This window comes from Atractosteus spatula, chromosome 2, assembly GCF_055471065.1.
Source record: "Atractosteus spatula isolate fAtrSpa1 chromosome 2, fAtrSpa1.hap1, whole genome shotgun sequence".
In the NCBI taxonomy this organism is placed as follows: Eukaryota; Metazoa; Chordata; class Actinopteri; order Semionotiformes; family Lepisosteidae; genus Atractosteus; species Atractosteus spatula.
In genome coordinates, this window is record NC_142707.1 from 50019003 (window position 1) to 50046282 (window position 27280).

Below are 27280 nucleotides of genomic sequence, written 5' to 3' on the forward strand. Positions count from 1 at the left end.
TTGTGAGTGTGTGTGTGAGTTAATGATTGTGAGTTATGTGTGTGTGATTGAGAGAATGTGAGTTAGTGATTGTGAGTGTGTGTGTGAGTTAATGATTGTGAGTATGTGTGTGTGATTGAGAGAATGTGAGTTAGTGATTGTGAGTGTGTGTGTGAGTTAATGATTGTGAGTGTGTGTGTGAGTTAATGATTGTGAGTATGTGTGTGATTGAGAGAATGTGAGTTAGTGATTGTGAGAGTGGGATTGAGAGAACGTGAGTTAGTGATTGTGTCACGTGATGTGTAATGGTGTGTGATTGGGAGTGAGTCATGGTGTTATGTGATATGGTATCTCTTACAGCACTGTCCCCTCCTGGAGCCCCGAAATGAGCTGCTGTCTTCCCACAGACTGGAGCACTGCAGCGCTGTCCTGGCAGAGGGAGTGAAGAGTCCATCATGAACCCCACCGAAAACACTGCTGGAGGTAAGAGAATCCATGGTCAGCATGCAAGGTGGGTGGAGTGGAATTCTCTTCCGTTCTGACGATGGTCTCCTCTTGTCTGTAGCCTCGTCGGTCCTTGAAGTGATCCGCATGGTGGTGTGGGATAGTAGTGAAAACGCACAGCAGGACTGATGGAATGGTCTCCTCTCGTCGCTCTCTCTCTCGATACCTGACAGTATCTGGAAGCTGAGAGGACAGACAGTCACACTGCAGACCTGAGCTGTGTGACTGTGTGTGTTGAAGTTGTATTGTTGTGTGTGTCCCTAGGTGCTGTCAGGCTGCCAGTTGCAGTGTATTGTGGGAGCGTGCCCTATGTGCGAACTGGGCACCACTCACAGCGCAGCCGCAGTGTTGACTCCTCTCTCCGTCTCCCAGGCAACAGCTTACCTGGAAAAGGTATGACACTCTGACCCACAGACCCACTGACTGATTCACTGACACTCTGACCCACACTGATTCACTGACACTCTGACCCACAGACTGACTGATTCACTGATACTCTGACCCACTGACTGATTCACTGACACTCTGACCCACAGACTGACTGATTCACTGATACTCTGACCCACTGACTGATTCACTGACACTCTGACCCACAGACCCACTGACTGATTCACTGACACTCTGACCCACACTGATTCACTGACACTCTGACCCACAGACTGACTGATTCACTGACACTCTGACCCACACTGATTCACTGACACTCTGACCCACAGACTGACTGATTCACTGACACTCTGACCCACAGACTGACTGATTCACTGACACTCTGACCCACACTGATTCACTGACACTCTGACCCACAGACTGACTGATTCACTGACACTCTGACCCACACTGATTCACTGACACTCTGACCCACAGACTGACTGATTCACTGATTCTCTGACCCACAGACTGATTCACTGACACTCTGACCCACAGACTGACTGATTCACTGACACTCTGACCCACACTGATTCACTGACACTCTGACCCACAGACTGACTGATTCACTGACACTCTGACCCACACTGATTCACTGACACTCTGACCCACACTGATTCACAGACTGACTGATTCACTGACATTCTGACTCACAGACTGACTGATTCACTGACACACTGTCTCTGTGTGTGTGTGCTGTCTCTCTCAGTGTGACTGTGCTGTCTCTCTCAGTGTGACTGTGCTGTCTCTGTGTTTGTGTGCTGTCTCTCTCAGTGTGTGTGTGCTGTCTCTGTGTGACTGTACTGTCTCTCTCAGTGTGACTGTACTGTCTCTCTCAGGGTGACTGTGCTGTCTCTCTCAGTGTGAGTGTGCTGTCTCTCAGTGTATGTGCTGTCTCTCAATTCAATTCAATTCAAGGTGCTTTATTAGCATGACCGATGGGTACAATCAGTGTTGCCAAAGCAAATAAAATAATGAAATTCACATGAAACAAAACAAAAAATAAAATTAATATAAAATCTACAGACATTTACAACAATGACATATTATAAAATATTTACATATACGTAGACAGAAGGAGCATTATTGGGAGACAGACTCACTGTTCCTCAGGCTGTGACAGGAGATCACATACTGGGCTGCCAGTTCAACTGAGTCCCCTCTCCCAGTAGGATTGGGACCCGTTGTGATTCTGGCAGGTGTGGGAACTCTGGGACTAGATTTCTGAGTTTAGGGAAGAAACACTGACCCACACTGATTACTGACACTCTGCCTTGGCTTTTCTGTTTTTGTACAGAGATCTTGCCACCTGCACTGTCCCAGGACCAGGGGAGAGAGGCCAGTGTTGAAACAGGACCCCCTCTTGTGGACCGGAGGCCACAGCGCAGACGTCACTCCCTGCTACCCATTCCCATCGACACACGAGCCCGTCGCCGCCTGTCAGAGCCCAGGCCACGCCCACCAGCCAATGGGAGGACAGAGGTGGGAGGAGCATCATCAGAGAGAGAAGCTGGGAAAACAGGAGAAGCTTCGTTCTTGCACTCACACAGCGCCTCTGCTGGTCAGTGAGCCACATTACACCCACATAACACAATAATAAAAACCAGCTGTCTTATATAGTGCCTTTCAAGGTACTTCGTCTCGATGTGCTGTATAATAAAACTAGGAGACAGGTCTGCACAAATCAAAATTAAAAGCAGGAGTACAGGTGAGTTTTAAGACCAGTTTGAAAGTTCTGACAGATCTGATAGAAGCCAGGAGATCGTTCCAGCGTCGTGGAGCACCTGAGCAGGGGAGTTGGACAACCTTCCTCCTGGGAGCACTGGGGAAGAGGCAGTGCAGCTGTGGGTACTTCAGTGGTGATGGAGCCTGCTAGCCGAATCTGCATGTTACTCTGTACCCATAGAGTGGTAGGAGCTGTGAACTCCTGCTGAATTCACATGCTAAACTCTAACCATCACGCTTGCTCCCTAAACTCCCTAATGGGGAATGTTTACACTAAGCCCCTGATAAGAAAGGAATGTTTTAAGTGCTTTCTGAGTCCTGGAGTTTCTTGAGAAAGCTACCTCAAAGACAGGAGGGGGAGGGTGTAGAGAAACGTATATATAAGCTGTGTAGAGCCATATCCCCTTTGAGCTACTATAACTACTATGGTCCTTATTGTGGTTCCTTGTATGCATACAATAAAGCTTGGCCTGACGAACAGACATCTCAGGCTCGAATCTCTTGGTTTCTACAATTGTGAAACAGGTGCTCTACTCTGATCTTCTCAGCCCAGGTCTGAGCACCTGGTGAGTGTCTGTGGTCTGTCTGTGTCTCCCAGGTGGGCCAGGGCCCAGTGCGGGGGCGACTGGGGGTGTCAGTGACCTCGGGGCACCCCTGGCTCGCTCCACCCCCCAGAGACCCCTGTCATGCTCTGAGCCTCTCCCCCCGATCGCTCCGGGAGCCCCAAGCGCTGCAGAGCAGGTGGAGAAAGTCGGCCAGTCGTCCCAGGACACAGAGACTGACCCCCGGTCCGAGGAGGTGAGGGGAGTGAGAGACATTTGGGTGAGCCTTCAGGATACTATGTTCTTGTCGGGATTCACAGGAGAGGACAGAAGTCCAGGCTGGCCTGAGTAATCCTTTTTAAAATCACTTCTGTCAAGAAAAATTACAACTTCAAAGCAAATGTTGAAATAATCACATCTTGCACCTTGTTACTAACAAGAGGGAGTATCGCCCTTGTTCCCTGTAGAGCAGAAGAGGTACAGTTCTGACTGTACCCCTGATCCCAACACTGAACTGTTCCCTCTGTTCCCAACACTGAACTGTACCGCTGTTCCCAACACTGAACTGTACCCCTGTTCCCAACACTGAACTGTACCCCTGTTCCCAACACTGAACTGTACCTCTGTTCCCAACACTGAACTGTACCTCTGTTCCCAACACTGAACTGTACCCCTGATCCCAGCAGATGCAAATCTGTCTGTCTGATCTAAGGTCCCGGCTGCTCTCCAGTCTGTGTCTCTGTCTGATCTCAGGTCCTGGCTGCTCTTTAGACTGTGTCTCTGTCTGATCTCAGGTCCTGGCTGCTCTCTAGACTGTGTCTCTGTCTGATCTCAGTTCCTGGCTGCTCTCCAGTCTGTCTGATTTTAGGTTCTGGCTGCTCTCTAGTTAGTGCCTTTGTCTGTCTGATCTCAGGTCCTGGCTGCTCTCCAGTCTGTGTCTGTCTGTCTGATCTCAGATCCTGGCTGCTCTCTAGACTGTGTCTCTGTCTGATCTCAGGTCCTGGCTGCTCTCCAGTCTGTGTCTCTGTCTGATCTCAGGTCCCGGCTGCTCTTTAGTCTGTGTCTGTCTGTCTGATCTCAGGTCCTGGCTGCTCTCCAGTCTGTGTCTCTGTCTGATCTCAGGTTCTGGCTGCTCTCCAGTCAGTGCCTTTGTCTGTCTGATCTCAGGTCCTGGCTGCTCTCCAGTCTGTGTCTCTGTCTGATCTCGGGTCCCAGCTGCTCTCCAGTCTGTGTCTGTCTGTCTGATCTCAGATCCTGGCTGGTCTCTAGACTGGGTCTCTGTCTGATCTCAGTTCCTGGCTGCTCTCCAGTCTGTGTCTGTCTGTCTGATCTCAGATCCTGGCTGGTCTCTAGACTGGGTCTCTTTCTGATCTCAGTTCCTGGCTGCTCTCCAGTCTGTGTCTATCTGTCTGATCTCAGGTTCTGACTGCTCTCTAGTCAGTGCCTTTGTCTGTCAGATCTCAGGTCCTGGCTGCTCTCCAGTCTGTGTCTGTCTGTCTGATCTCAGATCCTGGCTGCTCTCCAGTCTGTGTCTCTGTCTGATCTCAGGTCCTGGCTGCTCTCCAGTCTGTGTCTGTCTGTCTGATCTCAGGTCCCGGCTGCTCTCTAGTCTGTGTCTGTCTGTCTGATCTCAGGTCCTGGCTGCTCTCCAGTCTGTGCGCTCCAGTGCTCTCAGAAAACGCCTATCCCTCTGTGGGACTTTGCTGCCACCCATTCCCCAGTTGGACAAGACTCAGAGTCGCAGCCCCTCCCCCAGGCCTGCCAGCCGATCAGCACTCTGCAAGGAGGACTGCATGAGGTGGAGGTAGGGAAGGGGGAGGAGTCTGTGAGCTTCTTGCTCATTGTGGTGTTTTTGATGGTCTGTGTCAGTGAGACATTCCCAGTGCTCCTCCTAAGTCTGTGTCTGTGTCTACACATAGCAAGACTGGTGCTGTTCTTTCAGGGTGTCTCCAGAGGGTGACAGCGCCCCAGTCCTAGAGTCCTCTCTGCCCCCTCCCAGAGTGCCTGAGCAGTCTGCAGGTACCCCACTGCCTCTGCGCCCCTGTCTTCGCTCTGTCCCTGTGGTGTCTGCTTGTGTGTGTGTGATGACAGTGAGGGGCAATCCTTCCTCTCTCTTTGTCAGGGTTTACTCTGAGAGCGATCCTGTGTCAGACCCATTCTCTTACCCTCCTGTTCAGATTGCAAGAGTATACTGGTCTGACTGATGAGTTACAGCGTTGCCAAAGCAATAACAATTAGTAACATGTACACACAGTACTGGTCACTGAGCCTGTCCTCTCTGGACAATCAGGTCTGTCTGTGTCCAGTTTCTATATGCAGGCTGTGGTCCTGAGCCTGTCCTCTCTGGACAATCAGGTCTGCCTGTGTCCAGTATTTATGGTCAGGCTGTGGTCACTGAGCCTGTCCTCTCTGGACACTGTGTCCAGTCTTTGTCCGTCTGTGTCCAGTTTCTCTGCCCAGGCTGTGGTCACTGAGCCTTGTCCTTTCTGGACACTGTGTCCGGTTTCTTTGCCCAGGCTGAGGTCACTGAGCCTGTCCTTTGTCAGGGTCTGCCTCTCCTTGCTGTCTCTCACCCTGGTTGGATACTGGGACAGTGAGTGTGTAGTCTCTCTCTCACTCTCCGCACTGCTCTATCCCTCCAGACGCTGCAGGCACGCTGAGAGCTGTTGCCATGCCGACCGAGGGAGAGCAGCAGGCTGAGGAAGACGCTGTCTCAGTGACAGCTGGAGCAGGGAACCACTCGCTGGCCCTCCTGGGTGTGGCCCCAGCAGTCTCCGCAGGGCACGTGGGTTCTTCTCTGTCAGGCGAGACAGCTGTGGACACAACACACACTGGCCCTTCCTCACAACAGCAGACAGCCCAGCCTGGGAGCGATACACACACCAGACCCTGCTCTCCACCGCACACAGGACGCAGTGTGGAGGCTGTACCAGCAGGGGGGGCTCTCCTGGAGGTAATAATAATAATAATAATAATAATAATAATTAATAATTCCTTACACTTTTATAGCACTTTTCTGGACACTCCACACAAAGCACTTTACAGGTAATGGGGATCCCCTCCACCACCACCAGTGTGCAGCCCCACCTGGATGATGCACCGGCAGCCATAGTGCACCAGTACACTCCCCACACACCAGCTCTCAGTGGGGAGGAGAGCATAGTGATGAAGCCAGTTCAGAGATGAGGATTATTAGGAGGCCATGATTGGTAAGGGCCAATGGGAAATTTGGCCAGGACACCGGGGTTACACCCCTACTCTTTTCAAGAGACACCCTGGGATTTTTAATGACCACAGAGAGTCAGGACCTCGGTTTTACGTCTCATCCGAAGGACGGCGCCTGTTTACAGTATAGTGTCCCCGTCACTATGCTGGGGCATTAGGACCCACACAGACCGCAGGGTGAGCGCCCCCTACTGGCCCCACTAACAGGACTTCCAGCAGCAACCTTAGGTTTTCCCAGGAGGTCTCCCATCCAGGTACTGGCCAGGCTCACACCTGCTGAGCTTCAGTGGGCTGCCAGCTGTGAGCTGCAGAGTGACATGGCTGCTGGCTGGCGTGAGTGTGCAAGATGCAGTGTGGAGGCTGTACCAGCAGGGGGCACTCTCCTGGAGTGAGTGTGCAGGATGCAGTGTGAAGGCTGTACAAGCAGGGGGGGGGCTCTCCTGGAGTGAGTGTGCAGGACGCAGCGTGGAGTCTGTACCAGCAGGGGGCGCTCTCCTGGTGATCCACGCATCCTGTGATCCAGCTGCTGCATGGTGCTGAGGCTGTAAAATCACATTGCGTGCCTGGGCCTCCTGTTTCCAGTCCTGGGTGCACCGGCACTGGCCTGAAGCCACGCAGCGCCTTGTCTGGGTCACTTCCTGTCCTGACGGCCTCCCTCGCCCTCAGGTCCCGGCGCCTCTGTCCAAGTCCGCGCGGAAGAAAGTCCGCGAGCGGTGGAGAAAGGAGCTGGACAGGCTGAGGAGACAGAAGCAGGAGAAGCACAGCGAGGGCGGCTGCGGCCCGGGCTCTGGCCCCTCTGAGACGCCCGCGGCCGCGCCCCCGCACTGCCCCCCAGCCCTATCAGGTGGGAGTTTCCGGGGGCTGGGCTTGAGGTGGGGCCGCGAATGACCGAACCTGCGGTTTGTGGTCATCGCCCGTCCAGCCGCAGAGCTGACACAGCCGTGACACAGTGTCTGTTATCAGCCATGATGGCTCACGAGGCATTAATGCAGTAATTAATGAGCCCACCCTTATACAGGGCTCCAGGGATCTGAACACATGACCGGCACAGGAGGGGTTATCATAACAATACATTTTATTTACAAGTAGCTTCTCAAAGTGTGATATAGGAAATGTTCAAAAACAGAGTTGAAATGCAGCTGAAGACACAAGAATCAGACACAGACACCAGATCAGTAAAAACCTGTCTGACGAGGGAGGTTTTGAGTCTGGGTTTGGATGCGCTCAGTGAAGGTGACCCCCAGCTGTCCTGGGGGATAGAATTCCAGAGCTCTGGGGAGTAGCAGGAGAAGGCCTTGTCATCCATAGTACATCTACGGGCCTGGGGAACAGACAGGAGGCCAGTGTCAGACGAACGAAGGTTGCGAGGTGGGGAGTAGGAGAATAATACATCAGAAACTGGGTTTGCAACAGGAAAACTATAAAGCATCCCCCACCTACCCCAGTAACACCTTTCTATTGCAAAACATCCACTAATTAATCCTATGTGAGAGTGTGTAACTGCACCACCATTCATTTAATTAACTAATTACCACCCAGTGTGTCTATTTACAAGTGACAGAGGCCAGTGCTATTACAACCTCTTCCAAAGGCGGGCTGCCACAGTCCTGTGATCAGGAGGATCCCAGTTCATATGTGTTGGTGACAGACAGTGTGTCTCCTGCAGAGACCAGGAGGATCCCAGTTCGTGTGTTTTGGTGACAGACAGTGTGTCTCCTGCAGAGACCAGGAGGATCCCAGTTTGTGTGTTTTGGTGACAGACAGTGTGTCTCCTGCAGAGACCAGGAGGATCCCAGTTCGTGTGTGTTGGTGACAGACAGTGTGTCTCCTGCAGAGACCAGGAGGATCCCAGTTCGTGTGTTTTGGTGACAGACAGTGTGTCTCCTGCAGAGACCAGGAGGATCCCAGTTCGTGTGTTTTGGTGACAGACAGTGTGTCTCCTGCAGAGACCAGGAGGATCCCAGTTCGTGTGTTTTGGTGACAGACAGTGTGTCTCCTGCAGAGACCAGGAGGATCCCAGTTCGTGTGTTTTGGTGACAGACAGTGTGTCTCCTGCAGAGACCAGGAGGATCCCAGTTCATGTGTGTTGGTGACAGACAGTGTGTCTCCTGCAGAGACCAGGAGGATCCCAGTTCATGTGTGTTCGTGTGTCTCCTGCAGAGTGCAGGATTCCTGTGACCAGGAGGATCATGGTTCGTGTGTGTTGGTGACACAGACAGTGTATCTCCAGCAGAGGGCAGGAGTCCTGTGACCAGGAATATCCCAGTTCATGTGTGTTGGTGACAGACAGTGTGTCTCCTGCAGAGCGCAGCACAGCCTCCACTCTGGTTCCTGCACACTCGCCTCCAGGAGAGCCCCCCCTGCAGGCCCCCTGCCCCACTCGTCGGGCCAGTGTGGCAGTCCTGCGGCCGCGCCACTGTCCCTCGTTATCAAGCCCACGCCGGAGACACTCCTCTGGTAACTGTCCATCTGCCTGGCTGTCTGTCCATCAGTCTTCTGCCTACATGTCTGTCTGTCTGTCATCTCTCTTCGTCCACCTGTTATCCACTTGTCCAGTCCTCACTCTGTTCTGGACAAGAGGTATCAGACCCAAGACACCAGAGTACAGACAGGACTACTGACCTGCTGCCTGACCACCTCTGCCGTTTCAGCTGCCTGCATGATCCCAGCTGGGATTCCTGGCCTCCTGTGTGATCCCAGCTGAGTTTTCAGGTGTTCTGTGTGATCCCAGCTGAGTTTTCAGGTGTTCTGTGTGATCCCAGCTGAGATTTCAGGTCTTCTGCGTGATCCCACCTGGGATTCCTGGTCTGATCTCCTGTATTATCCCATCTGGGATTCCCAGTCTCCTGCATAATCCCAAGTGGGATACCTGGTCTCTTATGTGATCCCAGTTGGGATTCCTGGACTCCATGGGGCCGTGTGTGATGCGTGTGTGTCTGTGTGTCAGTGCTGCCAGGGTCCGGGCTGTTCCAGATGTCCCAGGAAACAGGTGGAGACTCAGATGCTGAGGAGCCCCGCCCCCTCTCGAACCCGGAGCTCCATCTGACACAGGCCCTGAGGGACCTGCAGCGGGAGGACTGGTCAGTATTGTACCGTGCAGGGCCTCACTCAGACGAGGAAATGACATTGGAGAGGTGCCGTCCTGTTTGTGAGTGCATTCGGATGTGGCCGAGCAGAAAAAGAGTGACCAGACTGCAACACAAAATAGGTGCCGAGCAGTTTCTGACAGAACAGCCGCCTCTTCTCCCATCACTCCCACCCCTACCATTCTCTCCTGCTCAAAGTTCCCGGTCCTGGAAGTGGCAGGTCTCTGTGTGGAGACTGCGGAAAATTTCATTCATTCATGCAATTGCTGTAGTCAGAGGACGAGACTCTGAACTCCTCTCTGGACCCGACTATAATCCCCCCAGGATCTCTGCCCTGACTGATTTGTTTTTTTTTTAACAGAGGGCACTATGATCTCCTTGTAGCCCGGGGGACAGTGGGTGTCCATGTCTCCCCGACACCACGTCTCCTGTAGGATCATGATGTCTGTCCTCTTTATGTTATATTTCTGATGAACTCTGTCCCCTTAAGACCAAATGCTGATGAGCCCAGGCCTCTCAATGTACACACGGAGAGGGATCTCATTCTGCGTGATTGCACTTCTCTTACTATTAGTGCTTTCTGGAATGAGAACAAATGAGTGCAGGATGTAAGTGCCCACAGCAAAATCTTAGTACAAGTTGTTGTTTTCGTTTTCTATTTTTACACTTGTTCATCTCCAGTCTGATATTCTGGCAGTGTGGGCGACCCCTCCAGCTGCTGCTTCAGCTCTCCCCCTCTGTCTCTGCCAGGGAGCTGAAGACGCAGAGTCTGTCTGCCCTGCGCGCCCTGGCAGCCTGGCACTCCGACGCCCTGCGGACTCGCCTGCACCAGGTTACAGAGCTGGTCTCCCGAGAGGTGAGGGGAGGAGAGGGAGACAGAGGGATACTGGGGGGGACAGGGGACAGAGGATGTTCATGTCTGCTGGTTACAGGGAGAGTGATCTGGACAGATCAGGGTGCTGAACGCCATCGCTCTGTCTCTCCCAGGTGCTCAGCCTGCTGATTACAGGGAGAGTGATCTGGACAGATCAGGGTGCTGAACGCCATCGCTCTGTCTCTCCCAGGTGCTCAGCCTGCTGGTTACAGGGAGAGTGATCTGGACAGATCAGGGTGCTGAACGCCATCGCTCTGTCTCTCCCAGGTGCTCAGCCTGCTGGTTACAGGGAGAGTGATCTGGACAGATCAGAGTGCTGAACGCCATCGCTCTGTCTCTCCCAGGTGCTCAGCCTGCTGGTTACAGGGAGAGTGATCTGGACAGATCAGAGTGCTGAACGCCATCGCTCTGTCTCTCCCAGGTGCTCAGCCTGCTGGTTACAGGGAGAGTGATCTGGACAGATCAGAGTGCTGAACGCCATCGCTCTGTCTCTCCCAGGTGCTCAGCCTGCTGGTTACAGGGAGAGTGATCTGGACAGATCAGGGTGCTGAACGCCATCGCTCTGTCTCTCCCAGGTGCTCAGCCTGCTGGTTACAGGGAGAGTGATCTGGACAGATCAGAGTGCTGAACGTCATCGCTATGTCTCTCCCAGGTGCTCAGCCTGCTGGTTACAGGGAGAGTGATCTGGACAGATCAGGGTGCTGAACACCATCGCTCTGTCTCTCCCAGGTGCTCAGCCTGCTGGTTACAGGGAGAGTGATCTGGACAGATCAGGGTGCTGAACGTCATCGCTCTGTCTCTCCCAGGTGCTCAGCCTGCTGGTTACAGGGAGAGTGATCTGGACAGATCAGGGTGCTGAACGTCATCGCTCTCTCTCTCCCAGGTGCTCAGCCTGCTGGTTACAGGGAGAGTGATCTGGACAGATCAGGCTGCTGAACGTCATCGCTCTGTCTCTCCCAGGTGCTCAGCCTGCTGGTTACAGGGAGAGTGATCTGGACAGATCAGAGTGCTGAACGTCATCGCTCTGTCTCTCCCAGGTGCTCAGCCTGCTGGTTACAGGGAGAGTGATCTGGACAGATCAGGGTGCTGAACGTCATCGCTCTCTCTCTCCCAGGTGCTCAGCCTGCTGGTTACAGGGAGAGTGATCTGGACAGATCAGGCTGCTGAACGTCATCGCTCTGTCTCTCCCAGGTGCTCAGCCTGCGGTCCGGGGTGTCCCGGGCGGCGATGCGGGCGCTGGGGGCAGTGTGCGGGGCGCTGGGCAGTGCCATGGATGGGGAGCTGGAAGTGGTGATGCGTGCGCTGCTGCTGCGGGCCGGCGACTCCAGCGAGTTCCTGAGGGAGGGGGCGCAGAGGGCGCTGTGGGCGGCGGTGGGCAGCGTCAGCCCTGCCCGCGCGCTCGGCTCGCTCATCAGCACCGGAGCCAGGTGAGAGACAGAGAAGAAGGGGAGGCAGGAGCCCAGTAAGATCTGAGGTGTGCTTACAGCACAGTGGAGTGACAGGAGAGGCACAGCGAGGCACGGCAGGGACAACCATAAAGAAACCCAGGAAATGCAAGGCAAAACCATGGTGGTGTGAGAATACTGCACAACTCCATGACTTCAGAAGCTGCTACTACAGAGTCACAGGCACCCCAGCTCACAGGACAGAGTGTACTGTACAGCGCTCAAGTGTAGTGTACTTTACTGTGCTGTAGTGTACTGTTGTATACTGTACTGTAGTGTAAGTGTACCATACTGCACTGTAGTGTACTGTAGTGTACCTTACTGCACTCTAGTGTACCTTACTGCACAGTAATGTAGTTCTGTACCAGACTGCAGTGTGCTATACTGGACTGTAGCTTCAGTAGTGTACTATACTGGACTGTAGTTTCAGTAGTGTGCTATACTGGACTGTAGCTTCAGTAGTGTGTTATACTGGACTGTAGTTTCAGTAGTGTGCTATACTGGACTGTAGCTTCAGTAGTGTACTATACTGGACTGTAGTTTCAGTAGTGTGCTATACTGGACTGTAGCTTCAGTAGTGTGTTATACTGGACTGTAGCTTCAGTAGTGTACTATACTGGACTGTAGTTTCAGTAGTGTGCTATACTGGACTGTAGCTTCAGTAGTGTGCTATACTGGACTGTAGCTTCAGTAGTGTGCTATACTGGACTGTAGTTTCAGTAGCGTACTGTACTGTACTCTATGGTTCTGAGCTGCAGTATGTATACTGTAATCTACTGCCTCTCTGTCAGCTGCTGTCTGGAGTTGAAATTCCTTCCTCTCACACCCTCCCCAGCCTTTCCTCTCTCCCCGGGTCCCTCAGCCCCCTCTCCGTGCACACTGGCGCTGGGCTGCCCGTGTTGGCACGGCCAGCTGGGCACTGCGACGCGTGTCTCAGTCTCTCAGTCTCTCAGCCCAGTGCGTTCCTGTCCCGCAGTCACCGAAACCCCGCCTCCCGCTGCTGTGCCGCGGAGATGATGGCGCTGGTCCTGGAGCGAGAGGGGGCGGAGCTGGCGCTCGCGGGCAGGGGGGCAGGACAGGAGGAGCTGCTCCTCGCGCTGGTCCGACTGGCGCAGGACGCCCAGCAGGACACCCGGTGAGAGCCATGCACTGAGACCGGTCCGTCACGTTTATCTGCTCTGTCGATCGGAAATACCAGTCAGAGGGATTGTCTGCTATCTTATCCACCTGGCAAGACCAATTCATCAGCTGATTTCTCATTTGCTCTGACAATCAGCCAACCATCCAGAACAGAGCTCAATAAATTAATCTGTATGTTCTTCCACAACGGAGCAGGAGTTTGTGTTTTGTGCATTGTTTTTGTGTGTCAGTGTGTAATCTGTGGGTGTGTCAGGAGGTCAGTGTGACAGTGCTATCTGTGTGTGCTGTGCAGGTTCTATGGACGCAGGATGCTGTCTCTCCTTATCTCTCACCCTGAGTTTGACCTGCTGGCCCAGCGTTTCCTGTCCACCCATGACCTGCACTTCCTGTCCACCTCCTTTCAGCAGCAGGTCAGTGTGGTGTGGCTGGTGAGTGCTGGGGTTCCCAGGGTACTGGCATGCTCCTGTTGAGTTCCCACCCAGTCTGAACTCCCTGCGCTCCAACACTGATCGACCGTGCCCTCCTCTCACCCCTCTGTATGTGTGCCCTCCTCTCACCCCTCTGTATGACCATGCCCTCCTCTCACCCCTCTGTATGACCATGCCCTCCTCTCACCCCTCTGTATGACCATGCCCTCCTCTCACTCCTCTGTATGACCATGCCCTCCTCTCACCCCTCTGAGTGATCATGCCCTCCTCTCACCCCTCTGAGTGATCATGCCCTCCTCTCACCCCTCTGTATGACCATGCCCTCCTCTCACCCCTCTGTATGACCATGCCCTCCTCTCACCCCTCTGTATGACCATGCCCTCCTCTTATCCCTCTGTATGACCATGCCCTCCTCTCACCCCTCTGTATGTGTGCCCTCCTCTCACCCCTCTGTATGACCATGCCCTCCTCTCACCCCTCTGTATGACCATGCCCTCCTCTCACCCCTCTGTATGTGTGCCCTCCTCTCACCCCTCTGTATGACCATGCCCTCCTCTTATCCCTCTGTATGACCATGCCCTCCTCTCACCCCTCTGTATGTGTGCCCTCCTCTCACCCCTCTGTATGACCATGCCCTCCTCTCACCCCTCTGAGTGACCATGCCCTCCTCTCACCCCTCTGTATGACCATGCCCTCCTCTTATCCCTCTGTATGACCATGCCCTCCTCTCACCCCTCTGTATGTGTGCCCTCCTCTCACCCCTCTGTATGACCGTGCCCTCCTCTCACCCCTCTGTATGTGTGCCCTCCTCTCACCCCTCTGTATGACCATGCCCTCCTCTCACCCCTCTGTATGACCATGCCCTCCTCTCACCCCTCTGTATGTGTGCCCTCCTCTCACCCCTCTGTATGTGTGCCCTCCTCTCACCCCTCTGTATGACCATGCCCTCCTCTCACCCCTCTGTATGACCATGCCCTCCTCTCACCCCTCTGTATGACCATGCCCTCCTCTCACTCCTCTGTATGACCATGCCCTCCTCTCACCCCTCTGAGTGATCATGCCCTCCTCTCACCCCTCTGTATGACCATGCCCTCCTCTCACCCCTCTGTATGACCATGCCCTCCTCTCACCCCTCTGTATGACCATGCCCTCCTCTCACCCCTCTGTATGTGTGCCCTCCTCTCACCCCTCTGTATGACCGTGCCCTCCTCTCACCCCTCTGTATGTGTGCCCTCCTCTCACCCCTCTGTATGACCATGCCCTTCTCTCACCCCTCTGTATGACCATGCCCTCCTCTCACCCCTCTGTATGTGTGCCCTCCTCTCACCCCTCTGTATGTGTGCCCTCCTCTCACCCCTCTGTATGACCATGCCCTCCTCTCACCCCTCTGTATGTGTGCCCTCCTCTCACCCCTCTGTATGTGTGCCCTCCTCTCACCCCTCTGTATGACCATGCCCTTCTCTCACCCCTCTGTATGACCATGCCCTCCTCTCACCCCTCTGTATGACCATGCCCTCCTCTTATCCCTCTGTATGACCATGCCCTCCTCTCACCCCTCTGTATGTGTGCCCTCCTCTCACCCCTCTGTATGACCATGCCCTCCTCTCACCCCTCTGTATGATCATGCCCTTCTTTCACCCCTCCGGATGAGCGTGCCCTCCTCTCACCCCTCTGAGTGACCATGCCCTCCTCTCACCCCTCTGTATGACCATGCCCTCCTCTCACCCCTCTGTATGATCATGCCCTCCTCTCACCCCTCTGAGTGACCATGCCCTCCTCTCACCCCTCTGTATGACCATGCCCTCCTCTCACCCCTCTGAGTGACCATGCCCTCCTCTCACCCCTCTGTGTGACCATGCCCTCCTCTCACCCCTCTGAGTGACCATGCCCTCCTCTCACCCCTCTGTATGACCATGCCCTCCTCTCACCCCTCTGTATGTGTGCCCTCCTCTCACCCCTCTGTATGTGTGCCCTCCTCTCACCCCTCTGTATGACCATGCCCTCCTCTCACCCCTCTGTATGACCATGCCCTCCTCTTATCCCTCTGTATGACCATGCCCTCCTCTCACCCCTCTGTATGACCATGCCCTTCTCTCACCCCTCTGTATGACCATGCCCTCCTCTCACCCCTCTGAGTGACCATGCCCTCCTCTCACCCCTCTGAGTGACCATGCCCTCCTCTCACCCCTCTGAGTGACCATGCCCTCCTCTCACTCCTCTGTATGATCATGCCCTCCTCTCACCCCTCTGAGTGACCATGCCCTCCTCTCACTCCTCTGTATGATCATGCCCTCCTCTCACCCCTCTGAGTGACCATGCCCTCCTCTCACCCCTCTGAGTGACCATGCCCTCCTCTCACCCCTCTGAGTGACCATGCCCTCCTCTCACCCCTCTGTATGTGTGCCCTCCTCTCACCCCTCTGTATGACCATGCCCTCCTCTCACCCCTCTGTATGACCATGCCCTCCTCTCACCCCTCTGTATGACCATGCCCTCCTCTCACCCCTCTGTATGTGTGCCCTCCTCTCACCCCTCTGTATGTGTGCCCTCCTCTCACCCCTCTGAGTGACCATGCCCTCCTCTCACCCCTCTGTATGACCATGCCCTCCTCTCACCCCTCTGTATGACCATGCCCTCCTCTCACCCCTCTGTATGTGTGCCCTCCTCTCACCCCTCTGTATGACCGTGCCCTCCTCTCACCCCTCTGTATGTGTGCCCTCCTCTCACCCCTCTGTATGACCATGCCCTCCTCTCACCCCTCTGTATGACCATGCCCTTCTCTCACCCCTCTGTATGACCATGCCCTCCTCTTATCCCTCTGTATGACCATGCCCTCCTCTCACCCCTCTGAGTGACCATGCCCTCCTCTCACCCCTCTGTATGACCATGCCCTCCTCTCACCCCTCTGAGTGACCATGCCCTCCTCTCACCCCTCTGTATGACCATGCCCTCCTCTCACCCCTCTGTATGACCATGCCCTCCTCTCACCCCTCTGTATGAGCGTGCCCTCCTCTCACCCCTCTGTATGACCATGCCCTCCTCTCACCCCTCTGTATGACCATGCCCTCCTCTTATCCCTCTGTATGACCATGCCCTCCTCTCACCCCTCTGAGTGACCATGCCCTCCTCTCACCCCTCTGAGTGACCATGCCCTCCTCTCACCCCTCTGTATGACCATGCCCTCCTCTCACCCCTCTGAGTGACCATGCCCTCCTCTCACCCCTCTGAGTGACCATGCCCTCCTCTCACCCCTCTGTATGACCATGCCCTCCTCTCACCCCTCTGTATGATCATGCCCTCCTCTCACTCCTCTGTATGACCATGCCCTCCTCTCACCCCTCTGAGTGACCATGCCCTCCTCTCACCCCTCTGAGTGACCATGCCCTCCTCTCACCCCTCTGAGTGACCATGCCCTCCTCTCACCCCTCTTCTCACCCTTAACTCCCACTAGATAATGTAACATTGTCTGAAGTCTAGACAAGGCACTGCTGCTTATAATACATCACACTGATATTCCACACAATGGCGGTGTTCCCCGGTTCTCCTGTCTCTCCTGCAGGTCACACGGGGCAGTGTGGCAGAGCCTCCCTGGGCACGAGGTCATAGGTCGCCCCGGGTTAGCGTTACAACAGATGTGCTGAGCTCTGCTGCAGGGTAAGAGTGCTCACTTCCTTCATCACTCAAGAATCCACTGAGTCAATCAACCGACAAATTATTATTATTATTATCCTTACACATATAAAATGCTTTTCTGGACACTCCACTCAAAGCGCTTAACAGGTAATGGGGACTCTCCTCCACCACCACAGATTTGCAGTTCCCACCTGGATGATGCTACAGCAGCCAAAGTGCAACAGAACACTCACCACACACCAGCTCTCAGTGGGGAGGAGAGCAGAGGGATGTTACAATAGGGGCTACAGTCCCAGTACAGTAGAACAGTCCTGTTACAATAGGGGCTACAGTCCCAGTACAGTAGAACAGTCCTGTTACAATAGGGGCTACAGTCCCAGTACAGTAGATCAGTCCTGTTACAATAGGGGCTACAGTCCCAGTGCAGTAGAACAGTCCTGTTACAATAGGAGCTACAGTCCCAGTGCAGTAGAACAGTCCTGTTACAATAGGAGCTACAGTCCCAGTGCAGTAGAACAGTCCTGTTACAATAGGGGCTACAGTCCCAGTACAGTAGATCAGTCCTGTTACAATAGGAGCTACAGTCCCAGTACAGTAGAACAGTCCTGTTACAATAGGGGCTACAGTCCCAGTGCAGTAGAACAGTCCTGTTACAATAGGAGCTACAGTCCCAGTACAGTAGATCAGTCCTGTTACAATAGGAGCTACAGTCCCAGTACAGTAGATCAGTCCTGTTACAATAGGAACTACAGTCCCAGTACAGTAGAACAGTCCTGTTACAATAGGAGCTACAGTCCCAGTACAGTAGAACAGTCCTGTTACAATAGGAGCTACAGTCCCAGTACAGTAGAACAGTCCTGTTACAATAGGAGCTACAGTCCCAGTGCAGTAGAACAGTCCTGTTACAATAGGAACTACAGTCCCAGTACAGTAGAACAGTCCTGTTACAATAGGAGCTACAGTCCCAGTACAGTAGAACAGTCCTGTTACAGTAGGAGCTACAGTCCCAGTACAGTAGAACAGTCCTGTTACAATAGGAGCTACAGTCCCAGTGCAGTAAAACAGTCCTGTTACAATAGGAGCTACAGTCCCAGTGCAGTAAATCAGTCCTGTTACAATAGGAGCTACAGTCCCAGTGCAGTAGATCAGTCCTGTTACAATAGGAACTACAGTCCCAGTACAGTAGAACAGTCCTGTTACAATAGGAGCTACAGTCCCAGTACAGTAGAACAGTCCTGTTACAATAGGAGCTACAGTCCCAGTGCAGTAGATCAGTCCTGTTACAATAGGAACTACAGTCCCAGTACAGTAGAACAGTCCTGTTACAATAGGAACTACAGTCCCAGTACAGTAGAACAGTCCTGTTACAATAGGAGCTACAGTCCCAGTGCAGTAGATCAGTCCTGTTACAATAGGAGCTACAGTCCCAGTACAGTAGAACAGTCCTGTTACAATAGGAGCTACAGTCCCAGTGCAGTAAAACAGTCCTGTTACAATAGGAGCTACAGTCCCAGTGCAGTAGATCAGTCCTGTTACAATAGGAGCTACAGTCCCAGTGCAGTAGATCAGTCCTGTTACAATAGGAACTACAGTCCCAGTACAGTAGAACAGTCCTGTTACAATAGGAACTACAGTCCCAGTACAGTAGAACAGTCCTGTTACAATAGGAGCTACAGTCCCAGTACAGTAGAACAGTCCTGTTACAATAGGAGCTACAGTCCCAGTACAGTAGAACAGTCCTGTTACAATAGGAGCTACAGTCCCAGTGCAGTAGATCAGTCCTGTTACAATAGGAGCTACAGTCCCAGTGCAGTAGATCAGTCCTGTTACAATAGGAACTACAGTCCCAGTACAGTAGAACAGTCCTGTTACAATAGGAGCTACAGTCCCAGTACAGTAGAACAGTCCTGTTACAATAGGAGCTACAGTCCCAGTGCAGTAGAACAGTCCTGTTACAATAGGAGCTACAGTCCCAGTGCAGTAGAACAGTCCTGTTACAATAGGAGCTACAGTCCCAGTGCAGTAGAACAGTCCTGTTACAATAGGAGCTACAGTCCCAGTGCAGTAGATCAGTCCTGTTACAATAGGAACTACAGTCCCAGTACAGTAGAACAGTCCTGTTACAATAGGAGCTACAGTCCCAGTACAGTAGAACAGTCCTGTTACAATAGGAGCTACAGTCCCAGTGCAGTAAAACAGTCCTGTTACAATAGGAGCTACAGTCCCAGTGCAGTAGAACAGTCCTGTTACAATAGGAGCTACAGTCCCAGTGCAGTAGAACAGTCCTGTTACAATAGGAGCTACAGTCCCAGTGCAGTAGATCAGTCCTGTTACAATAGGAGCTACAATCCCAGTGCAGTAGAACAGTCCTGTTACAATAGGAGCTACAGTCCCAGTGCAGTAGAACAGTCCTGTTATTGTTTGCACACAACTCCTATTTCTTGTATGTATCTGGAGTACCAGCCTTGTGTAAAATTTACAGATTTAAGTGACCTTTAAATTTTGAAATATTGCTTAATTTCTGAAATTTTCAAAGCTCAAATTACAGTTCTAAAAGGCCTGAATGGAAAGTTAATTCCCCATGGGCAGAGTGAGAGCACTAACGAGGGTCACCCCAGTCTGGCCTGCAGTGCCTGTGACTCCTGTCTCATCCCAGGCAGGGCCCTGGAGAGCAGCTCCTCCCTGGGCCGCGGCTCCGGGCCGCGGTGCTGCGCTCACTGCAGCGGGGCGAGAGGCTGAAGGAGCTGCAGGCCCTGCTGACTGCACAGGAACATGCCCAGCGGGCCAGAGGGGTCGCCCTGCTGCTGGAGCTGTGCACCCAGCACCCCCTCCTCATCACAGCCAACATCAGCAAGGTGAGGGAGAGGGAGACACTGGGGGGACAGAGACACTGGGAGGCGTAGGACAGGGGGACAGAGACACTGGGAGGTGTAGGACAGGGCGAGAGAGAGACACTGGGAGGTGTAGGACAGGGGGAGAGAGGGACACTGGGAGGTGTAGGACAGGGAGAGAGAGACACTGGGAGGTGTAGGACAGGGGGACAGAGACACTGGGAGGTTAAGGATAGGGGGAGAGAGAGAAAGTGGGAGTGGTAGGACAGAGGACAGAGACACTGGGAGGTGTAGGACAGGGGGACAGAGACACTGGGAGGTGTAGGACAGGAGGATAGAGACACTGGGAGGTGTAGGACAGGGGGTATATGAGGACAGAGATACTGGGAGGTGTAGGACAGGGGGTATGTGAGGACAGAGATACTGGGAGGTGTAGGACGGGGGGTATGTGAGGACAGAGATACTGGGAGGTGTAGGACAGGGGGTATATGAAGACAGAGATACTGGGAGGTGTAGGATAGGAGGTATATGAAGGCAGCAAGGGAGACAGTACATTAAGTGGGAACAGCCAGGTGTTGACTCATCAGTAGGAGAAGGGATTATTGATCAATGGGTTGACTGCGCAGGTATGGGACTGGTTTGGCCCGAGGCTCCAGGACCCTAACAGGAAGGTGTGTCTCCAAGCTCTGGACATGGCCAGCCAGATCACGCCATTGCTAGGCAACAGCCTCAATCCTCTCCTGTCGCACCTGGCAACTGCTGCCGTTGACAACCTGAATGCCAAACATCCTGGAACTGCCCCTGCTGCGGCCACCCTACTGGACTGTCTCATCTCCCACTGTGGTCAGTGTCTCTCTGTCTGGTCTCCCACTGTGGTCAGTGTCTCTCTGTCTGGTCTCTTACAGTGGTCAGTGTCTCTCTGCCTGGTCTCCCTCTGAGATCACTGTCTCTCTATCTGATCTCTTACTGTGGTCAGTGTCTCTCAGTCTGGTCTCATACAGTGGTCAGTGTCTCTCTGTCTGGTCTCTTACAGTGGTCAGTGTCTCTCTGCCTGGTCTCCCTCTGAGATCACTGTCTCTCTATCTGATCTCTTTCTGTGGTCAGTGTCTCTCTGTCTGATCTCCCTTTGTGGTCAGTGTCTCTCTATCTGGTCTCTTACAGTGGTCACTGTCTCTCTGTCTGGTCTCCCTCTGTGGTCACTGTCTCTCCGTCTGGTCTCCCTCTGTGGTCACTGTCTCTCTGTCTGGTCTCCCTTTGTGGTCAGTGTCTCTCCGTCTGGTCTCCCACTGTGGTCACTGTTTCTCCGTCTGGTCTTCCACTGTGGTCACTGTCTCCCTGTCTGGTCTCATACAGTGGTCAGTGTCTCTCCGTCTAGTCTTCCACTGTGGTCACTGTCTCTCTGTCTGGTCTCATACAGTGGTCAGTGTCTCTCCGTCTGGTCTTCCACTGTGGTCAGTGTCTCTCTGTCTGGACTCTTACAGTGGTCAGTGTCTCTCTGTCTGGACTCTTACAGTGGTCAGTGTCTCTCCGTCTGGTCTCCCACTGTGGTCACTGTCTCCCTGTCTGGTCTCTTACAGTGGTCAGTGTCTCTCTGTCTGGACTCTTACAGTGGTCAGTGTCTCTCTGTCTGGACTCTTACAGTGGTCAGTGTCTCTCCGTCTGGTCTCCCACTGTGGTCACTGTCTCTCTGTCTGATCTCCCTTTGTGGTCAGTGTCTCTCTATCTGGTCTCTTACAGTGGTCACTGTCTCTCTGTCTGGTCTCCCTCTGTGGTCACTGTCTCTCCGTCTGGTCTCCCTCTGTGGTCACTGTCTCTCTGTCTGGTCTCCCTTTGTGGTCAGTGTCTCTCCGTCTGGTCTCCCACTGTGGTCACTGTTTCTCCGTCTGGTCTTCCACTGTGGTCACTGTCTCCCTGTCTGGTCTCATACAGTGGTCAGTGTCTCTCCGTCTAGTCTTCCACTGTGGTCACTGTCTCTCTGTCTGGTCTCATACAGTGGTCAGTGTCTCTCCGTCTGGTCTTCCACTGTGGTCAGTGTCTCTCTGTCTGGACTCTTACAGTGGTCAGTGTCTCTCCGTCTGGTCTCCCACTGTGGTCACTGTCTCCCTGTCTGGTCTCTTACAGTGGTCAGTGTCTCTCTGTCTGGACTCTTACAGTGGTCAGTGTCTCTCCGTCTGGTCTCCCACTGTGGTCACTGTCTTCCTGTCTGGTCTCTTACAGTGGTCAGTGTCTCTCTGTCTGGTCTCATACAGTGGTCAGTGTCTCTCTGTATGGTCTCCCACTGTGGTCAGTGTCGAATTCAATTCAATTCAAGGTGCTTTATTAGCATGACCGATGGGTACAATCAGTGTTGTCAAAGCAGATAAAAATAATAAAATTAACATGGAACAAAACATAAAATAAAAGTAAAATAAAATCTAAAGAAATATTACAGACATTTACAACAGAGACATGTCATAAAATATTTACATACTGTATACTGTAAACATATTGAGCGTTATTGGGAGACAGACTCACTGTTCCTCAGACAGTCTCTCTGTCTGCTGACAGTGTGATCATGAGCCTGTACTTTGTCTGAACTTTGCTCTGTTTCTCTGTGCTGTCTCTTACTCTAGTCAGATACTCAGCTCGTGTGTGTTGTGTGTTTAGAGTCCTGCATCATTCCAGTTTGTGTTGTGTTGTGTGTCCCCCAGTTTGTGTTGTGAGTTGGTTGATTTTGATTCGTGTTGCTCTAGCAGTGCTGTCCTGAGGCTGGCTGGTGTCAGTGAGCCTCAGGACCAGCTGGCTGAGGGGGCTCTGCTCTGGACTCAGCAGGGCCTTGTTGGGGGAGGGATGCTGGTCACTGTTTCTCAGCAGTAACCAGTACTTGATTGCTCTCTTCTGTATGCTGATACATACTAGTAATGGGTATCTGCGTTATTCGTCCTGAACACATTGTTAGGAGGTTTTCTCTGCACATGGAGGATGTTTATACAGACCTCTGGGTGCAGTTTCTATGGAGTGTTTGTCCCAGTTAGTGTAATCCTGGTCTGTGAGTGGACCCCACACTTCACTGCTGTATAGAGCAATGGGTTGGATTACACTTTCAGAAATTCACAGACAGATTTTTATGGAGTGTTGTGGAGCCCCCTTGTAATGGTATAGAAAGCCCTAAGTGCCTTCTCCTTCAATGCCCTCATTGCCAGGTCAAAACTCCCAGAGAAAGTAATTGTCAGTCTGACAATGGTTGTGAAGCTGTGGGAAGTGGTTCCTGTTTCACAATGACCAGCTGAGCACAGGGCACTGGGGCAGCGGAGAGTGGGATAACTCAGCAGGTCTGACAGGCCATCTCCATCTCTCACTCCGTCTTTCTCTGCGTGTGTCTGCCTCACTCTCTCAGCCAGGGCCAGACCAGTCTGCGGTCTGCCTGTCGAACCAGCAGCTGGCAGGACTCAAGCCAAAAGCTGTTCACAAGAAGCAGCCTGCAAGCACTAGGTACTGACTAAGAAAAACCATGCAGGATGGAGATCCACATTGGAGACCCTTCCATGGAGACATGCTGGGACACGACTGTTCGCCTGGGCTGGTGAGAGACACGACTCTCGGGAATAAATCTGTTTCTCTCCTCTGTGCTTACAGACAATGCGTTGCTGTTGCAGCCCCTGGCCAGCAGGGCGCAGTATAGCAGTGGCAGAGCCATCCAGGAGGTGACTGAGAGACTGGCAGGTGAGGGAATGATGTAATGATTTCATTGCTAGAGAAATTGAATGATAAGATTTACATCCTGTACTCCGGGCCGCATAGGGGGGTACCCTGAGCCGTGCAGTGGGGGTACTCCGGGCCGCGCAGTGGGGGTACTCCGGGCCGCACAGTGGGGGTACTCCGGACCACGCAGTGGGGTACTCCGGACTGCGCAGTGGGGGTACTCTGAGCCTCGCAGTGGGGGTACTCCGTGCCGCGCAGGAGGGAATTCTGGCCCAGTACACAGTGGCAGCCCAGTTGCCCTTCCTGTGGAAGCAGGAATTCTGAGCCCCATTCCCAAGACCACCGTGGTGTGATACCCTGTGCCAGCGGGGTACTGGAGGGAGCTGCCGTGAGACCATGTGTGCCAGTGCCAGCGCGTGACCATGCCCGTCTCTCTCCCGCAGTCCTGGTCCGCTCCGTGGCTCGGCTCAAGCCCTCCGCGGTCGAGCGCCATGTCCTCCCGGCTCTCTGGCACCTGATCGGTCAGCTGACAAGTGGCGGCGCTGGCGGAGGCCGGGCGTGGCGGGGGGCGCTGGGCAGGCTGGCACGAGGCCTCTGGGACACCCTGCCAGACAGATTGCAGGCCAGCGCAGAGAGCCGCCCCCCTGCCCAGCGGGACGCCCTGCAGGAGATACTGGGCAGCCCGGTGGAGGGCCTCTGTCCACACAGAGATGAGGGGGCTGGCGGAGACAGGGAGGACAGGACCAGTGGAGATGAGAGGGAGGACGGACATGGACCTGCAGGACAGATGGAGGAGACAGCAGGGTGAGACGGAAACAGTGAGGGGAGATGAGGAGAAGAAGGAGTCAGGGATACAGAGCTCTGTGCTCCACAGGGATGAGAGAGTCTGAGAGGAGTCAGGGATACTAAATTCTGTGCTCCACAGGGATGAGAGAGTCAGAGAGGAGTCAGGGATACAGAGCTCTGTGCTCCAAAGGCCTGAGAGAGTCTGAGAGGAGTCAGGGATACAGAGCTCTGTGCTCCACAGGGCTGAGAGAGTCAGAGAGGAGTCAGGGATACAGAGCTCTGTCCTCCTCTTCCAGTATCTAACGGCGAAGACTTTTTTAACCCTTCTTCACGACAGCAGGATGAGCCCAGCGAGGTGTAAATTTGAGAACAGGAGCCCTGTGTGTAAGTCTGAGCACAGAGCCCTGATTTCTTCGTCACCAGCCCTCGGACTGATATAACAGCTACTCACTAGACTCCATCTCTCCTTTCATTTCACCTGACTGGCTGCCTTTAAAACACAGCCATGCCCCTGTGAGCTGCTTATTTACAGTGTCCTGGGACTGTGGTGAGCTGAAGATAATGTATACACGCACATGCTGGTACATTTCTATTAAATGCTTAAGAATCTGTTTTCAGAATTTGTTGTAATTAATGCTGTAACTGAATGTAAGTGAAATGAAGCTGCAGTGTGAACAGATGGTACTGTGTGTTTCCTCTTGTGTGTTGTTAAAGAGCTCCACAATGAGCACAGTTATGAATGAGACACAGCAGTATTTACCTCCTCTCATTTTCTTTCTCTCTCTCTGTGTACGTGTGTGGTCTCTGTGTGTGTACATGTGTGTGTGCTCTCTCTCTCTGTGCATATGTTTTGTACTGTATGTGTGTGTATTATCTGTGTGAGTGTGCTCTCCATGTGCCGGTTCTGTGTGTGCATGCACGTGCCCTGTGTCTACAGTATGTGCTTGTGTTGTCTCTGTGTCACTTCTATATGTTCTGCTTGTGTTTTCTGTGTGACGTCTCTGTGTGAGTGCTCTCTCTGTGTGTGTGTGCTCTCATGTGTTGGGTTTGTCTGTGTGTCTGCTCTCTGTGTGTCAGCTCTGTAGTGTGTGTGAGAGCTCTTTATTTGTTTGTGTGTACTCTGTGTGTGTGTATGCTGTCCCTGTGTGTGTGCTGTGTCTGAGTGTGTGTGTGTGCTGTTTCTTTTAGTGTGTGTATGCTCTCTCAGTGTGTGTGCTCTGTCTTAGTTTGTTTGCTGTCTCTGAGTGTGTGTGCGCTGTCTCAGTGTGTGTGCTGTCTTTCTCAGTGTGTGTGTTGTCTCTCTGTGTGTGCTGTCTCTGTGTGTGTGTGTTATGTCTCTCATTGTGTGTGTGCTGTCTTTCAGTTTGTGTGCGCTGTCTCTGTGTGTGCGCCTGCTCTCTGAGTATGTGTGCTGTCTCTCTCAGTGTGTGTGCTGTCTTTCTCAGCGTGACTGTGCTGTCTCTGTGTGTGTGTGCTGTCTCTCTCAGCGTGACTGTGCTGTCTCTCTCAGTGTGTGTGCTGTCTCTCTCAGCGTGACTGTGCTGTCTCTCTCAGCGTGTGTGTGCTGTCTCTCTCAGCGTGTGTGTGCTGTCTCTCTCAGTGTGTGTGCTGTCTCTGTGTGACTGTGCTGTCTCTCTCTGTGGAAATGGACAAGATTTCGATTCTGGTTCCGATTTTGACTCCAACAGAGCTCATGACATGGACCCACTGGTCTGTGAAGACTTGCACTTTTATTGAGAACAAAAGTATAAAAACATACAGAGCCGAATTGAAAAGACATGCAGGACGCAGGCGAGGGACTGCTCCTGTCCCAGGGCATCGAGGGGAGAGGGGAGAGAGTCTGCTCCAGGCCCGGCCAGTCGCCCCGCGGGCTTCGAGCCCGGCCTGCAAGTGGTTCTGTCCTCAGCCTTGATGTCAGCCGATTCGGACCAGACAATGACTGCTCCCTCCTCCTTCCTGTCCACCAGCTCCGGCCACAGGGGGCGCTCTGGCCACCAGCAGATCCCTGAAGCCCAGACTGGTCCCAGCGCCCTCGGGACAATGCTTCTGTTTCCAGCCGCTGGGATTCCAGACTTTTCAGCTCCACGTCCCGGAAAAAAAAATGGCTTGGGTTGCAAAATTAAAGTAAAAAAAAAACACAGAAAATTCATATATTAGAAAAAGGCGGATGATACTGATTCCCTTCCTGATAGCGGAGTGGGAGTGCAGGCTGGGAATGGGAACGGGGTCTGACAGTCCTGTAGGACAATATCGTATGAGTCCACGTCTTTCACTCTCAGATCTGTAGCTCGTGAGGGTGGTGTGGCTGGCAGTCTGGCGAAGGACAGGGGGCGTGTCTGCTGCTGTCTCCTGAAGAGCTGGGGTGACCGGGACCCCCGCTATCCTGAGATTACAGGACGGAGCGCCTCTTCGGTAAGGGGGGGTACCTGTAAGAGCTCTGCCTGCAGGAGCCTGCTTTAATGTCTTTACCAGGCGTGAGCTGTGTCATGCCCTTTGACCCCAGGGTGTCTCTGGGAAAGCTGGACAGCGTTGTCCTGTGCGATCTTGGGGACAGAGCCACACCAGTCACGCCTTCCTCTGGAGTGCAGTCATCCAGGCCAGCCGCAGGATGGCAGCTGATCGGTCAGTGCCCATGAGCTGCCAGCGTCACGAGATTTGGGATAAAAAGCCATGTGCAGAAGGTGTTGCACAAGGCAACAGATTAGCAGGTTGGCGAAGGGATGTTTCGAGTGCTGAAGTCTAAAACAGGCTGGAAAACAAGCCAAACTCTGTAACCTCTGGCCGGTGGAACACTGTTGTTTCTGGTCACCGTTTCTTATGATTGGAGGAATAAAAAAAAACAGTTCAGAAACGAGCAGCTGCTGTTCCAGGAAGGGAAGGGGTGCCAGAGGTGAATCCGCTTGGAGGGAATTAGCCTTTCTCCTCCTGGGAGAGAAAAACACTCCTAATCCCAGCGCCGATCTGCTCCCCCGGCCC

The 27280-nt window shown here is 53.3% G+C and overlaps 1 protein-coding gene across 1 annotated transcript; it reads left to right on the plus strand.

Moving 5' to 3' along the window:
- The first annotated feature begins 434 nt into the window (after nt 1-434).
- Nucleotides 435-24326, plus strand: LOC148839827 (uncharacterized). Its single transcript, XM_088936237.1, has 21 exons — nt 435-462; nt 545-586; nt 748-876; nt 2207-2470; nt 3233-3432; nt 4258-4315; nt 4898-5001; nt 5096-5195; nt 5819-6129; nt 7068-7245; nt 8706-8858; nt 9349-9481; nt 10238-10343; nt 11553-11788; nt 12783-12941; nt 13239-13356; nt 16933-17027; nt 19663-19861; nt 20464-20680; nt 23453-23539; nt 23962-24326. Exons 1-21 carry the CDS (start codon nt 435-437, stop codon nt 24324-24326), a joined length of 3282 nt encoding a protein of 1093 aa, XP_088792363.1.
- Nucleotides 24327-27280: the final 2954 nt, after the last annotated feature.